General features: G+C 46.5%; 1 protein-coding gene across 1 annotated transcript; it reads left to right on the top strand.

Annotated features, from left to right (window-relative positions):
- Window positions 1-9: 9 nt before the first annotated feature.
- Window positions 10-13,615, top strand: kmt5aa (lysine methyltransferase 5Aa). The gene is made up of 8 exons (XM_078421412.1): window positions 10-166; window positions 410-486; window positions 2,838-3,000; window positions 6,463-6,697; window positions 9,543-9,630; window positions 9,773-9,832; window positions 10,345-10,535; window positions 12,833-13,615. Exons 1-8 carry the CDS (start codon window positions 163-165, stop codon window positions 13,041-13,043), a joined length of 1,029 nt encoding a protein of 342 aa, XP_078277538.1. The 5' UTR covers window positions 10-162; the 3' UTR covers window positions 13,044-13,615.
- Window positions 13,616-14,047: the final 432 nt, after the last annotated feature.

The following is a 14,047-nucleotide window of genomic DNA, read 5'->3' as shown; positions in this document are numbered from 1 at the left end:
TCAGGGGCAGGATGGTGATTTACTAAAGTTAGGCTGACGAGCGCAGTGTTTAAAACTTTGGTCTGGAAAAGTGTTGATGCGGCAAATCGGCTGTAGTTCAGTGATAGCGCTGTTAAAATCAGCGTCTGTTTGTTTTTCTTTTATTGGATTATTTTCAATACCATGGGTAATATTTTCTAACTCTCCAGTCCTGCTCGCTGCGGTGTTTAGGGGGGGCGGGGTAGGGGCCGGCGTTTACAATCAATACGGTAGCGCTAAAGATGGCGGCCGCGCCGCGCTGTTAGCTCCCTCGCCCAAAGCCTCCTCGAAACACCCTGACGCCCGCCCGGCTCGGCCCGGCCCGGCCCATCTGCCTCCCTCCCTCCTCCATAATGCGTTGAGCTTTGTCGCGATATGTTTTAATCCTTAGGGAAGGCAAAAGCAGTGCGGAAAGGCGGCAGAGGCGCGGCGGCGAAGGAGAACCAGCAACAAGCAGCCATGAATGAGGTACAAGCTGCGGGCGGACGGGCCGGGCCGGGGAGGGGGAGCCCGGGCCGGGCCGGGGAGGGGGAGCCCGGTGCGGGCCGGGCCGAGCCGAGCCGGCCCTTCCTTCCTTCCCTCCCAGTAATGCCCCATCCCATCCTCTGGCCTTCACATTGCCGTGTGCACCCTGGCGTCCGGGTTTTAATGGAGATACTTAATGGAGATGTTATGGATACGTCGTCAATTGACTAATTTACTGAATTGGCATCGAGTGATTCTGGGGCATTGTCAATTAAAAAAATACACCAAATCTCGGCACAATCGTGGGCAATTAACACTCAAATAACGACTGAAAATTATAATTAAAAAGCGGCAACTGTTCATAACGATTGGAGTGTCTCAAAAATTATTTGATTTTCTTGTTATTAAAGAAAAGTCTGCCGTCTTTGTAACTCCGGGCCAAAACACTTAAAGTGATTGGCACTTAATCCTCTTCATTTGAAGGCATTGACTGTGGAACTCTGACCCACTGTTTACCCCGTCATGTGTCTAGTGATACGTGGAACGTTCTGTGTGTTGGAGAGTTACAGATATAGCAAGTGCTGTCGTCTGGCGCTCTGGTTATGCAGCCTGATCAGCAACTGGCATGTTGCTGAGAATATTTCCCTTGGGGGAAACCGATAAATATATAGCAAGCACAGTTTCAGAATTCATGGTATTTAAATGCCGATTGGGAGGGATTTATTTGAAAAAGATCATGAATCTTTGGAACTCTGCCCCAGACAGCTGCAAGGGCTAAGCCACGTAATAATATTTAAGATCAAGACAGATGTGATCAGATTGGGGGTGGAAGGTTAAAGGGAGAACTGAGGAAGTGTAGTTGGGGCCAATATCAGATCAGATGTGATCACACTATATGGCAGAGCCTGGCCTTGTCCTGTGTCTCTGTAATTTACTCAGATATTGTTTGGAAGAAAATGCCTGCAGCAACCAGCAAATCCATCCTCTGGTCTCCCAAATGCTCTTTCATGAGTACTGGGTGCCCCGCCTAGTGTTGTTTACTTGGGCAGTCATTTGTATACAGTTGGATGCCCCAGCAAGCAGGCACCACTGCACTGCACTAGGCAGGTGGTCCTTTTATTCCTACTGTTTTGATGTATTCAAGAGAGAGTTAGATTTAGCTCTTAGGGCTAACGGGGAGAAAGCAGGAATAGGGTACTGATTTCAGATGGTCAGCCATGACTATATTGAATGGCGGTGCTGGCTCGAAGGGCTACATGGCCCACTCCTGCACCTATTTTCTATGTTTCTAACCAATCCTCAATCTACGCAGGTATCTTAGCTCCAATACTGTGTGCTTTAATTTTATTTTATAACCTCTTGTATGACAATGTATTGGAAAAACTTAAACTCCAAAGACACCACATTCCCTGGTTTAAAATTATCTTCCCTGCTTGTGACATTATGGGAATTCATGTTAACTCTACTTAATTGTAGCATTTTCCCTACTTCTGACATGAGACCGAGTGGTCTCTGTTTCCTTAGTTTTCCTCCCCTTCCGTTGGTTTATGCTCTGAAATCAGATTCAGTTGGGTAGTTCTTTTTGTTTATCTGCACAGATACTGTTTCTTGCAATGTTGTAAAATTGGCCACAATCAATGTTAGAATTCCCATTAAAGACCCAATTTAATTCTTTGGAACATAAAATATGAATAGTTAATCTATTTTATATGCTATTTTGTTAATTGCCATGTTTTTTAAATGTGTTTGTCTCCATGCATCTTTGCCTGGTGGGCTGCTCATTGCTGGCCCTGAAGCTGGTGTTGCAGTGGTGGTGTAGGTGCCAGTATGTCTCTGCAGCTGAGCTTTGTGGTACATTGCCAGGTTGCTAGTCTAATGGGACATGGGGGTAATGAGCTCAGTCCAGGCAGATGTTGCCTCTATTCCACGGAGACCCTCTTTGTTCTTCCACCCTGGCCCCCTGTTCACCTGAAGTTACATGTAAATGATTTGTACGTTGGCCATTAAGTGTTTTCTTGCTTGAATAGGTGTTTGCATCATTGGGGTACAAAAGACAGTTTAGCTCTTTCATTGAGCCTGGTTTATTTTTGCAGTGTGGTTATGCTTAGCTCCATGTTTATTTCTGCTCTATTCAACAACTGATCATTGCCAGTTCATTGCTATTCTTTGTGATGCTAATCTTGCAAGAATTTCTATTAATTTCATTAAACTGTTTTTATCATTGCCCTGGGAGTGTGATTCTATGTGCAAATTATCCGTCTACACAAAAACTTTTCGGGAAGTAATTTACGGTGTTGCACTTTGGAAATTATATGACTTATTTTTCCCTTCTTCCCTGATGCCTGTTTCACTAGGAAAATGCACGCATTAAATCAAAGTTCTTTCGTCGTTTGAGTCCCATAAAAACCCATACATCTCGTGTCCCACTGCAAGATGAAAACTCTGCTACTTCTGATAATCAGATGAAGTTCCAAGTTAAATGTACTGTAAAATGTGAAATGCAGGAGGAGAAAGGAGGTGAGGATCATCCCCTTCGGTATTTTGTAAGCAGCTTCAAAAACTCTTGCTTAGAGTAATGATTGTGAATAATGATAATAATAATGGATCTGCCTTTACTAAGGAAGATACAAACAATCTCCCAGATGTTCTAGTGGCCAGAGATCTTAGTGTGATGGAGGAACTGAAGGAAATTCACATTAGGCAGGAAATGGTGTTGGGTAGACTGATGGGACTGAAGGCTGATAAATCCCCAGGGCCTGATGGTCTGCATCCCAGGGTACTTAAGGAGGTGGCTTGAGAAATCATGGATGCATTGGTGATAATTTTCCATGTTTCTATAGATTCAGGATCAGTTCCTGTGGATTGGAGGGTAGCTAATGTTATCCCGCTTTTTAAGAAAGGAGGGAGAGAGAAAACAGGAAATTATAGACCAGTTCGTCTGACATCAGTGGTGGGGAAGATGCTGGAGTCAATTATAAAAGATGAAATTGCGTAGCATTTGGATAGCAGTAACAGGATCGTTCCGAGTCAGCATGGATTTACGAAGGGGAAATCATGCTTGACTAATCTTCTGGAATTTTTTGAGGATGTAACTAGGAAAATGGACAGGGGATAGCCGGTGGATGTGGTGTACCTTGACTTTCAGAAAGCCTTCGACAAGGTCGCACATAGGAGATTAGTGGGCAAAATAAGAGCACATGGTATTGGAGGTAGGGTACTGACACGGATAGAAAATTGGTTGGCAGACAGAAAGCAAAGAGTGGGGATAAATGGGTCCCTTTCAGAATGGCAGGCAGTGACTAGTGGGGTACCGCAAGGCTCGGTGCTGGGACCGCAACTATGTACAATATACATTAATGACTTGGATGAAGGGATTAAAAGTGACATTAGTAAATTTGCAGATGACACAAAGCTGGGTGGCAGTGTGAACTGTGAGGAAGATGCTATGAGGTTGCAGCGTGACTTGGACAGTCTGTGTGAGTGGGCGGATGCATGGCAGATGCAGTTTAATGTGGATAAGTGTGAGGTTATCCACTTTGGTGGTAAGAATAGGAAGGCAGATTATTATCTGAATGGTGTCAAGTTAGGAAAAGGGGACCTACAACGAGATCTGGGTGTCCTAGTGCATCAGTCATTGAAAGGAAGCATGCAGGTACAGCAGGCAGTGAAGAAAGCCAATGGAATGTTGGCCTTCATAACAAGAGGAGTTGAGCATAGGAGCAAAGAGGTCCATCTACAGTTGTACAGGGCCCTAGTGAGACCGCACCTGGAGTACTGTGTGCAGTTTTGGTCTCCAAATTTGAGGAAAGATATTCTTGCTATTGAGGGCGTGCAGCGTAGGTTTACTAGGTTAATTCCCGGAATGGTGGGACTGTCGTATGTTGAAAGACTGGAGCGACTAGGCTTGTATACACTGGAATTTAGAAGGATGAAAGGGGATCTTATGGAAACATATAGGATTATTAAGGGGTTGGACACGTTAGAGGCAGGAAACATGTTCCGAATGTTGGAGGAGTCCAGAACCAGGGGCCACAGTTTAAGAATAAGGGGTAGGCCATTTAGAACGGAGATGAGGAAAAACTTTTTCAGTCAGAGAGTTGTAAATCTGTGGAATTCTCTGCCTCAGAAGGCAGTGGAGGCCAGTTCTCTGAATGCTTTCAAGAGAGAGCTAGATAGAGCTCTTAAGGATGGCGGAGTCAGGGGGTATGGGGAGAAGGCAGAAACGGGGTACTGATTGAGAATGATCAGCCATGATCACATTCGAAGGGCCGAATGGCCTACTCCTGCACCTATTGTCTATTGTCTATAATAATTTATTAGACATTCATCCATTTGTATTGAGAACAAAAAGCAAATTGCTGGAGGAGCTCAGTGGGCCAGGCAGCATCTGTGAGGCAGGGAGATGGTCAACGTTTGGTCGATGGTCAAGACCCTGCACCGGGGCTAAGAATGTAAAGGGTAGATGGCCAGAGTAATGAGTTGGGAGGCTGGGTAAGTCAGGAGCTGTTGGGTTGAACCAGTTGAGGGAGATGATGGGTAGATGGAGCTGGGTGGGGAAGGCGAGGGTGGGTTAGAGACAGAAGTGGGGAGGGGTGGGGGATATAGATAGAGGTGGGGGTAGACAGAAGTGGGGCGGGTGGGAGGTAATATGTGGTGATACGAGAAGTGGTTACAGATGCTGGAAGCTGGCAAGTAAGGAGGTGGGGGGGGGGGGGGGGGGGTTGTGGAGCCAGATAAGGGGGGTGTGTTTGGCAGATGGAAACAGGTAAGAAATAAACTGTGACAGGGGGAGCTGTTTGGAGAATGTGGGCAGATCAGAAAGAGGAACGGGAATACAGGGAGATGATGGGACTAGTGTAGTCAGGGCGTATTGGTCAGCATGGGCTCGTTGGACCTGTATCCGTGCTGCATGAAGCAAGGTGGGTGATAGCATTCTTTTAAAGAGAAAGGCCGGGATTATTTTGTGGATTCCAGAGCTTGCAGTTTCTAGAGCTGGAGATCACAGACTCGGTTGACAGGAGTGTGGCAGCTACACTGCCCTGGACACTGTTCACAGTTTCCAAAAGAGTGTTGGGTTTTTATAACCATCCGTTACTTGGTGATCAGCATTACAGACACTGGCTTTTTAACACCAGGATTCTGTTCTCCCTGCTGTCACTTCCTCAATTTATCCAGGCATTTACTCGTTCAACAGTCAATGATCACTGGTCGATTAGAACGCCCTTATCACAGAGAATCAGTGTAAGCTTTTGGGTGAAGGTGTTCCAGATTCCCTCTACTCCAGCTGTGTTATAGTGAAAGGCTGGATCGGCTGGGACTTTTTTCCCTGGAGTGTAGTGGGCTGAGGGGTGACCTTATACATTTAATAAAATCAGTGAGTAGGAAGGAACTACAGATGCTGGTTTAAACTGAAGATAGACACAAAATGCTGGAGTAACTCAGTGGGACTCAGCATCTCTGGAGAGAAGGAATGGGTGATGTTTTGAGTCGAGACCCTTCTTCAGACTAGAGTCAGGGGAAAGTGAAATGAGAGATATAGATGGTGAAGTAGAGAGATATAGAATGAATGAAAGATATGCTATAAAGTAACAATGATAAAGGAAACAGGCCATTCATTGTTAGCTGTTTGCTAGGTGAGAATGAGAAGCTGGTGTGACTTGGGTGCGGGAAGAGGGAATGCAGGGGTTACTTGAAGTGAGAGAAATCAATATTGATACCACTGGGCTGTAAGCTGCCCAAGCGAAATATGAGATGCTGTTCCTCCAATTTGCGTTTAGCCTCACTCTGACAATGGAGGAGGCCTAGGACAGAAAGGCCATTGTGGGAATGGGAAGAATTAATGTATTTGGCAACTGAGAGATCAGGTAGGTCCAGGCACGAGGTCCCTTTTATCTCTTTTTTTTGAGAGTCAGGCATGTTTGTTTCTACTTTAACAGTTTTTTACATCAAGTGTGTAATCCTCAGCCTTTATTCCTGCAGGCGGACAAAAGGTTTGTGTGCCCCATGCTAGAGATTCCACAAAATCTGGCAAAGAGCAGAAAAAGGAGGCAAATGTGAGTGAGGATGGAGCAGAGACTGCAGCGGCCACCACAGCTGCTGCTGGGAAACGCGCTCATCGGGGCAGACCTGCGGCCCTTGGGAACAATCAAAGCAAAAAAGCAAATAGAAAATATGTCCGCAGGAAATGTACAGTGAAGCCTCAGAAACGCACACCGTGAGTTGGACTCTTTGCATTGATATTGTGCTCCATTAGTGTTTGGGCTTGTCTTCAATCAAAAGAAGAGACCATTCAACCCATCGAGCCTATACTGCCATTCAGTGAGATCATGGTTGATCCAATGTAGTGATGAGGAACTGTGGGTGCTGGTTTACCAAAGAAAGACACAAAATGTTGGAGTACCAACATGGAGTACCAAAATGTTCTAGGGGCCGGAGAACCTAGGGTGATGGAGAAACTGAAGGAAATCCACATTAGGCAGGAAATGGTTTTGGGTAGACTGATGGGACTGAAGGCTGATAAATCCCCAGGGCCTGATGGTCTGCATCCCAGGGTACTTAAGGAGGTGGCTCTAGAAATAGTGGAAGCATTGGAGATCATTTTTCAATGTTCTATAGATTCAGGATCAGTTCCTGTGGATTGGAGGATAGCAAATGTTATCCCACTTTTTAAGAAAGGAGGGAGAGAGAAAACGGGTAATTATAGACCAGTTAGTCTGACATCAGTGGTGGGGAAGATGCTGGAGTTAATTATAAAAGACGAAATTGCTGAGCATTTGGATAGCAGTAACAGGATCATTCCGAGTCAGCATGGATTTACGAAGGGGAAATCATGCTTGACAAATCTACTGGAATTTTTTGAGGATGTAACTAGGAAAATTGACAGGGGAGAGTCAGTGGATGTGGTGTACCTCGACTTTCAGAAAGCCTTCGACAAGGTTCCACATAGGAGCTTAGTGGGCAAAATTAGAGCACATGGTATTGGGGGTAGGGTACTGACATGGATAGAAAATTGGTTGACAGACAGAAAGCAAAGAGTGGGGATAAATGGGTCCCTTTCGGAATGGCAGGCAGTGACCAGTGGGGTACCGCAAGGTTCGGTGCTGGGACCCCAGCTATTTACGATATATATTAATGACAGATGAAGGGATTAAAAGTACCATTAGCAAATTTGCAGATGATACTAAGCTGGGGGGTAGTGTGAATTGTGAGGAAGATGCAATAAGGCTGCAGGGTGACTTGGACAGGTTGTGTGAGTGGGTGGATACATGGCAGATGCAGTTTAATGTAGATAAGTGTGAGGTTATTCACTTTGGAAGTAAGAATAGAGTGGCAGATTATTATCTGAATGGTGTCAAGTTAGGAAGAGGGGATGTTCAACGAGATCTGGGTGTCCTAGTGCATCAGTCACTGAAAGTAAGCATGCAGGCACAGCAGGCAGTGAAGAAAGCCAATGGAATGTTGGCCTTTGTAACAAGAGGAGTTGTGTATAGGAGCAAAGAGGTCCTTCTACAGTTGTACCGGGCCCTGGTGAGACCGCACCTGGAGTACTGTGTGCAGTTTTGGTCTCCAAATTTGAGGAAGGATATTCTTGCTATTGAGGGCGTGCGGCGTAGGTTCACTAGGTTGATTCCCGGAATGGCGGGACTGTCATATGTTGAAAGGCTGGAGCAATTAGGCTTGTATACACTGGAATTTAGAAGGATGAGGGGGGATCTTATTGAAACATATAAGATAATTAGGGGATTGGACACATTAGAGGCAGGAAACATATTCCCAATGTTGGGAGAGTCCAGAACAAGGGGCCACAGTTTAAGAATAAGGGGTAGGCCATTTAGAACGGAGATGAGGAAGAACTTTTTCAGTCAGAGAGTGGTGAAGGTGTGGAATTCTCTGCCTCAGAAGGCAGTGGAGGCCAGTTCGTTGGATGCTTTCAAGAGAGAGCTGGATAGAGCTCTTAAGGATAGCGGAGTGAGGGGGTATGGGGAGAAGGCAGGAACGGGGTACTGATTGAGAGTGATCAGCCATGATCGCATTGAATGGCGGTGCTGGCTCGAAGGGCTGAATGGCCTACTCCTGCACCTATTGTCTATTGTCTATTGTACCAACATGGTTAGATAGCATTTTGGGTCGGCTTGTTTAGATTAATTGTAGGGAGGAGGGGACGGGAAAGATAGCTCTGGCGAGGAGGGGCAGGCCAAAGCATGGCTGGGAAAGGGTGAACACAGGCAGGGGGGGGTTTATTTGTAAGAAAGAACTGCGGATGCTGGTTTATATTGAAGGTAGACACGCATATTGTTGGATAAAGGCCAGCGGTAAAAAAACTGAGCCCAAAAGGATAAGAGTTGTGAATTATAAATATGGATGGGTAATCTTTCTCCAGCATTAAGTGTCTTTCTGTGGTCAATCCAAAATGAACTTCAACACACATTTTCTGTTCTCACCCGATGTCCCTTGCCAACCTTGTCATTAAATGTATGTCAGTTGGCACCTCAGAATGATTTCACTTCCAGATTCTCTGAGAATTGCAAAGAGTTGCCACGCACCGAGAGAAGAAATTGCTGCTCCTCTCTGATGAGCTGCCCCTTATTCTGATACACTTCCCTCTGGCCGATACCCCCACCCAGTGGGATGTCATTATCACCATCCACCTTTCACTGAGATCACCTCTTGCCCTTCAACGATGCGTGTGGATCCAACCTTTCATTCCAGGTTGACAGGTTCCAAGTATCTCCTTAAATATGGAGACCAGAACCGTGCATGTTCCTCTCCAGTGAGAGAGCAGTCTCTCCAGAATCAAATATCATCCCCAAAATTTAATTTTCAAGAGGAATAATTTTCCAACGATGGGGAGGGAAGGGTTCCCACGGCCTGTTGCCGGAGAGCTGCCCAACGGCCTCCAACTGCCTGTGGGATCCTGCTGCTGAGGCGATGCTTGGCAGGAGCGGGTGGACGCAGGACAGAGACGCCATGTTTCTCAGACTCTGCTGCCCTTCCTGTAATGTCTGTGCTGCTGCACCTTGGAGACTTTCTTTAATTAAACTTTCCTTCATTGCTGCCAGAGTGAAGAGCCCTGCTGGCCGGTCTCGCAAGCTTACAGACTACTACCCGATCCGCAGGAGTTGTCGGAAGTGTGAAGGGCAGCTGAAGGTAACTCTTTGAGCCTTTTCTCTGGGCCTACCACCACCCGGGGGGTGCAGGGCTGGTGGCTTACTCACCCTGGGGCAGGGCTGTCGCACGATTGGACACGACCACACACATGCTGACTTAATCACTTCTGTTCTTCCCGCAGACAGAAGAAAAGAAAATAATTGACGAATTGATTCTGAACGGGAAGGAAGAAGGAATGCAGGTACTGTTGAAATGTGCAAGCGTGTGGAGTTAAAACTGGAGGACTTGGCTGCACTTTCCACATTATCCAGTGCTGAATGTAAAACTGCCCAATTAAGGGCAGACAACTGGAAAAGTGGCAGGGTGTGCTTTGTTTCCCCCTGATACAACAGTATTTAATGTGTAGGATAAAAACTACAGATGCTGGTTTAAATCGAAGGTAGACACAAAATGTTGGAATAACTCAGTGGGTCAGGCAGCATCTCGGGAGAGAAGGAATGGGTGACGTTTCGGGTCGAGACCCTTTATCAGTCTGAAGAAGGGTCTCGACCCAAAACGTCGCCCATTCCTTCTCTCCCGAGATGCTGCCTGACCCGCTGAGTTACTCCAGCATTTTGTGTCTGCAACAGTATTGAATATTTGTGAAGTGTAATTGCCTGTATCGTCTGGTGTTTTCCACTGAGACAGCGATTGTACTAAGTCTCCAGCATCGCCTGACTGCAGACATTGTCCTAACCACCTCTGTTGCTGCAGGTTAGTATGATTGACGGCAAGGGCCGTGGTGTGATGGCCACTAAACCTTTTCAACGCGGAGAGTTTGTGGTGGAATACCATGGTGACCTCATTGAGTTTGCCGATGCAAAGAAGCGAGAGGCTGAATATGCACGGGATCCCTCCACTGGCTGCTACATGTACTACTTCCAATACCTCAGTAAAACGTACTGGTAAGCCCTCCCTCTGACGGTGCTCTGGGTGTGTCCGACATCCAGTGCTCTCTACTCAACACCTGTGCTCAGTGGTCACCACACCTGCTGGCTTCATTCTAACAGCTCTGCTTTTGTGCGGTGAACACACCACATGCCAATATTCTTGGTATAAATTGGAGACTGTCAATGAAAAGCAAACCGTGCAGTTCACATCTTGATATTTCATCTGAACTGTTTGGTTGAATTGCCTGTTGTCTGTCGACTGTCTTTTACATGGTGTAACTTTCCATGCTGTATCTCTAAACTAGACTTAGTGTGGAGCATTTCCAGCATCAGTGTTTAATCCAAAATGAAAACGGTGGGGGATATTCAAAGGGTAAAAACGGATCTGTGGAGAGAGGGGAGAGAGTTCATACTTTCGATGACTTGAGTAATATTTGCCCACTTTGAGCTGCAGTCTGTGAAGGAAATAGCAGTTGGTTCCGTAGCATCACTGCATTGACAGTGTGACGTGGCAGCACCCTCGCTCTGTCCCATTAGATTGTTACAGAAGTATTTTGAAGCATAACAGTAGAGCTGCGTGCTGTCTCACAGCTCTGGCGTCCCGGGTTTGATCATGACCTGGCCTTTTAGGACTGAAATTAAAAGCTTTTTCACCAAGAGAGTTGTGAATCTGTGGCATGCTCTGCCACAGAAGGCAGTGGAGGCCAATTCGCTGGATGTTTTCAGGAGACAGTTAGATTTAGCTCTCGGGGCTAACGGAATCAAGGGATATGGAGAGCAAGCAAGAACGGGGTACTGATTAACACATATATAACACACATAACTACAGCATGGAAACTGGCCTGTCCGGCCCTACCAGTCCACGCCGACCATTCTCCCTGACCTAGTCTCATCTACCTGCACTCAGACCATAACCCTCCAATCCCCTCCTATCCATATACCTATCCAATTTACTCTTAAATAATAAAATCGAGCCAGCCTCCACCACTTCCACCGGAAGCCCATTCCATACAGCCACAACCCTCTGAGTAAAGAAGTTCCCCCTCATGTTACCCCTAAACCTTTGTCCCTCAATTCTGAAGCTATGTCCCCTTGTTGGAATCTTCCCCACTCTCAAAGGGAAAAGCCTACCCACGTCAACTCTGTCCGTCCCTCTCAAAATTTAAAAAACCTCTATCAAGTCCCCCCTCAACCTTCTACGCTCCAAAGAATAAAGACCCAACCTGTTCAACCTCTCTCTGTAGCCTAAGTGCTGAAACCCAGGCAACATTCTAGTAAATCTCCTCTGTACCCTCTCCATTTTGTCGACATCCTTCCTATAATTTGGCGACCAGAACTGCACACCATACTCCAGATTCGGCCTCACCAATGCCCTGTACAATTTCAACATTACATCCCAACTTCTATACTCGATGCTCTGATTTATAAAGGCAAGCATACCAAACGCCTTCTTCACCACCCTATCCACATGAGATTCCACCTTCAGGGAACAATGCACAGTTATTCCCAGATCCCTCTGTTCCACTGCATTCCTCAATTCCCTACCATTTACCCTGTACGTCCTATTTTGATTTGTCCTACCAAAATGCAGCACCTCACACTTATCAGCATTAAACTCCATCTGCCATCTTTCAGCCCACCCTTCCAAAAGGCCCAAGTCTCTCTGTAGACTTTGAAAATCTACCTCACTATCAACTACTCCACCTATCTGTGTGGATGATCAGCCATGATCATATTGAATGGCGGTCGGTGCTGGTTCGAAAGGCCGAATGGCCTACTCCTGCGCCTATTTTCTGTTTCTATTTTGATTGTAAGTTGCCCACTGAGTACAGAATGATTCACTGGGACTGCCACTCAACTGGAGGGTTGTGTTCAGCCTTGCCTGAACTGGGTATCGAGCACCTTCCAGCACAGGGCCTGTGCCAAGTACACCACTCATGCTGAAGCTTTCTGCTTTGCTCACCCCCTCCCTTTCAGGCAATGGGTCCCACATTCCTGCCATCCAGAGGAGAAAAAATGCTGTTTGCTTATAATTTGTGAAAGTATTCACCAGGTTTGGCTGATCCATGTTCCCTGAGAGCCCACGTCACTGATACAATCACTGGGAACGTGTGAGGGACTGGGGTCTGTGTGAGGAGATCAGTGGTTCTGTGCCCTGAACTCTTGAGCAATTGTGTTGAGGGCAGGGCAGCCCGAGGCGTGAGAGATGTTCATGGAGGGCAGCATGGGAGTCTGATTCGGGCCGGCTATCGAATGGTTTTTGTGTTCGAGGAGCGTGCTTTTAATTCCTGATTTTGGTGCCACATTTTCAGTGTGGATGCGACGAAGGAGACGACTCGCCTGGGCCGGCTGATCAACCACAGCAAGAACGGCAACTGCCAGTCCAGGCTGCACAACGTGGATGGCAAGCCCCATCTTGTACTCGTCGCCTCACGGGACATTGCAGACGGTGAGGAGCTGCTCTACGACTATGGAGATCGGAGCAAGACCTCGATTGCTGCACATCCATGGCTGAAGCAGTGAGGCAGGGGAGAGGATTGCAGCAGTTGTAACTGTTTGAGGTTTCCGGGTTGAAGCTGGTGATGCAGTAACTCATCAACCTCCACTGCGTGCTCTCCGGACTCCCAGCACAAGGAGCTGCTCTTGCATCTTTAGAACCTTTAGCTCTTAATGATTTCTAAATCTTGCAGATGGGGGTGTGCTTTGCAGCTTGCTGTCATGAAGCAGATTCTGTATTTTATGTGAACTATTTCAGTTGTACAGTCGTGGCAGCCTAGGCCAGCTTTTATGCTCTGTATCAGAAACTTACTTCTGATATTTCAGTGATTGAATGGTATCATTTGTAAAGTGACGAACCTTTTTTAGAACAGCTCTGTGTGCCGAATAATGAATTTGTGTCCCTTCCATCTGCAAGGGGCAACTGGACATTTCAAAATGCAAAGTATGAGCATTTAATTGTTTGTGCTGCGATTAGATTTTTAAAGCGGGATTGTTCATCACACACCTGAGCACCTGTTGTAAATGGCTATTTAAAGTTTGAAAAAGCTTCATGTTGAAGATTATTTAAATAAACTCTATGACCTAGTTGTACTGAAGCAGTGTCTGTTGATGGTGATTCTGGAAAGCATGGTCCCAGCTATCCTGGGTTGAATGTCCCTGTCTGAGGGACTGACTCTAACCCAGGTGTGTTGTGCACACATGATTGCATCTGATTACTGGGCCGTGACCAGGCTGTATTGGGAAGGGTTGCTCAGTGATGGATGTTAGTGCACTTCAGTGAGTCCAATGCAGTCCTGCTGTACCCACAACCTGGGCACCTAGCAGAGCCAGGCTGCACTCCCCTCTGAATCTGCTCCCACTTGTACAGTCAATCATCCCACTCCTTCACCATGGATGGCTTTTAAATTCCACGTGTCACCTTTAAGCAAAAGTCACTCTTCACTGATGTAAGGAAGGATATTCTTTGAGGAAGGATATTCTTGCTATTGAGGGCGTGCAGCGTAGGTTTACTAGGTTAATTCCCGGAA

Source organism: Rhinoraja longicauda, chromosome 25 (assembly GCF_053455715.1).
Source record: "Rhinoraja longicauda isolate Sanriku21f chromosome 25, sRhiLon1.1, whole genome shotgun sequence".
Taxonomy (NCBI): domain Eukaryota; kingdom Metazoa; phylum Chordata; class Chondrichthyes; order Rajiformes; family Arhynchobatidae; genus Rhinoraja; species Rhinoraja longicauda.
The sequence above is the reverse complement of the archived record's forward strand: the minus strand, read 5'-3'. Positions and strand labels throughout refer to the sequence as shown.

What these genes read in the sequence shown, in the direction of transcription:
- kmt5aa (XM_078421412.1), top strand. An exon ending in AAGCCTCAGAAACGCACACC is followed by an intron (nt 6,698 to 9,542) that starts GTGAGTTGGACT and finishes CATTGCTGCCAG; the next exon opens with AGTGAAGAGCCCTGCTGGCC. An exon ending in GGAAGGAAGAAGGAATGCAG is followed by an intron (nt 9,833 to 10,344) that starts GTACTGTTGAAA and finishes CTGTTGCTGCAG; the next exon opens with GTTAGTATGATTGACGGCAA.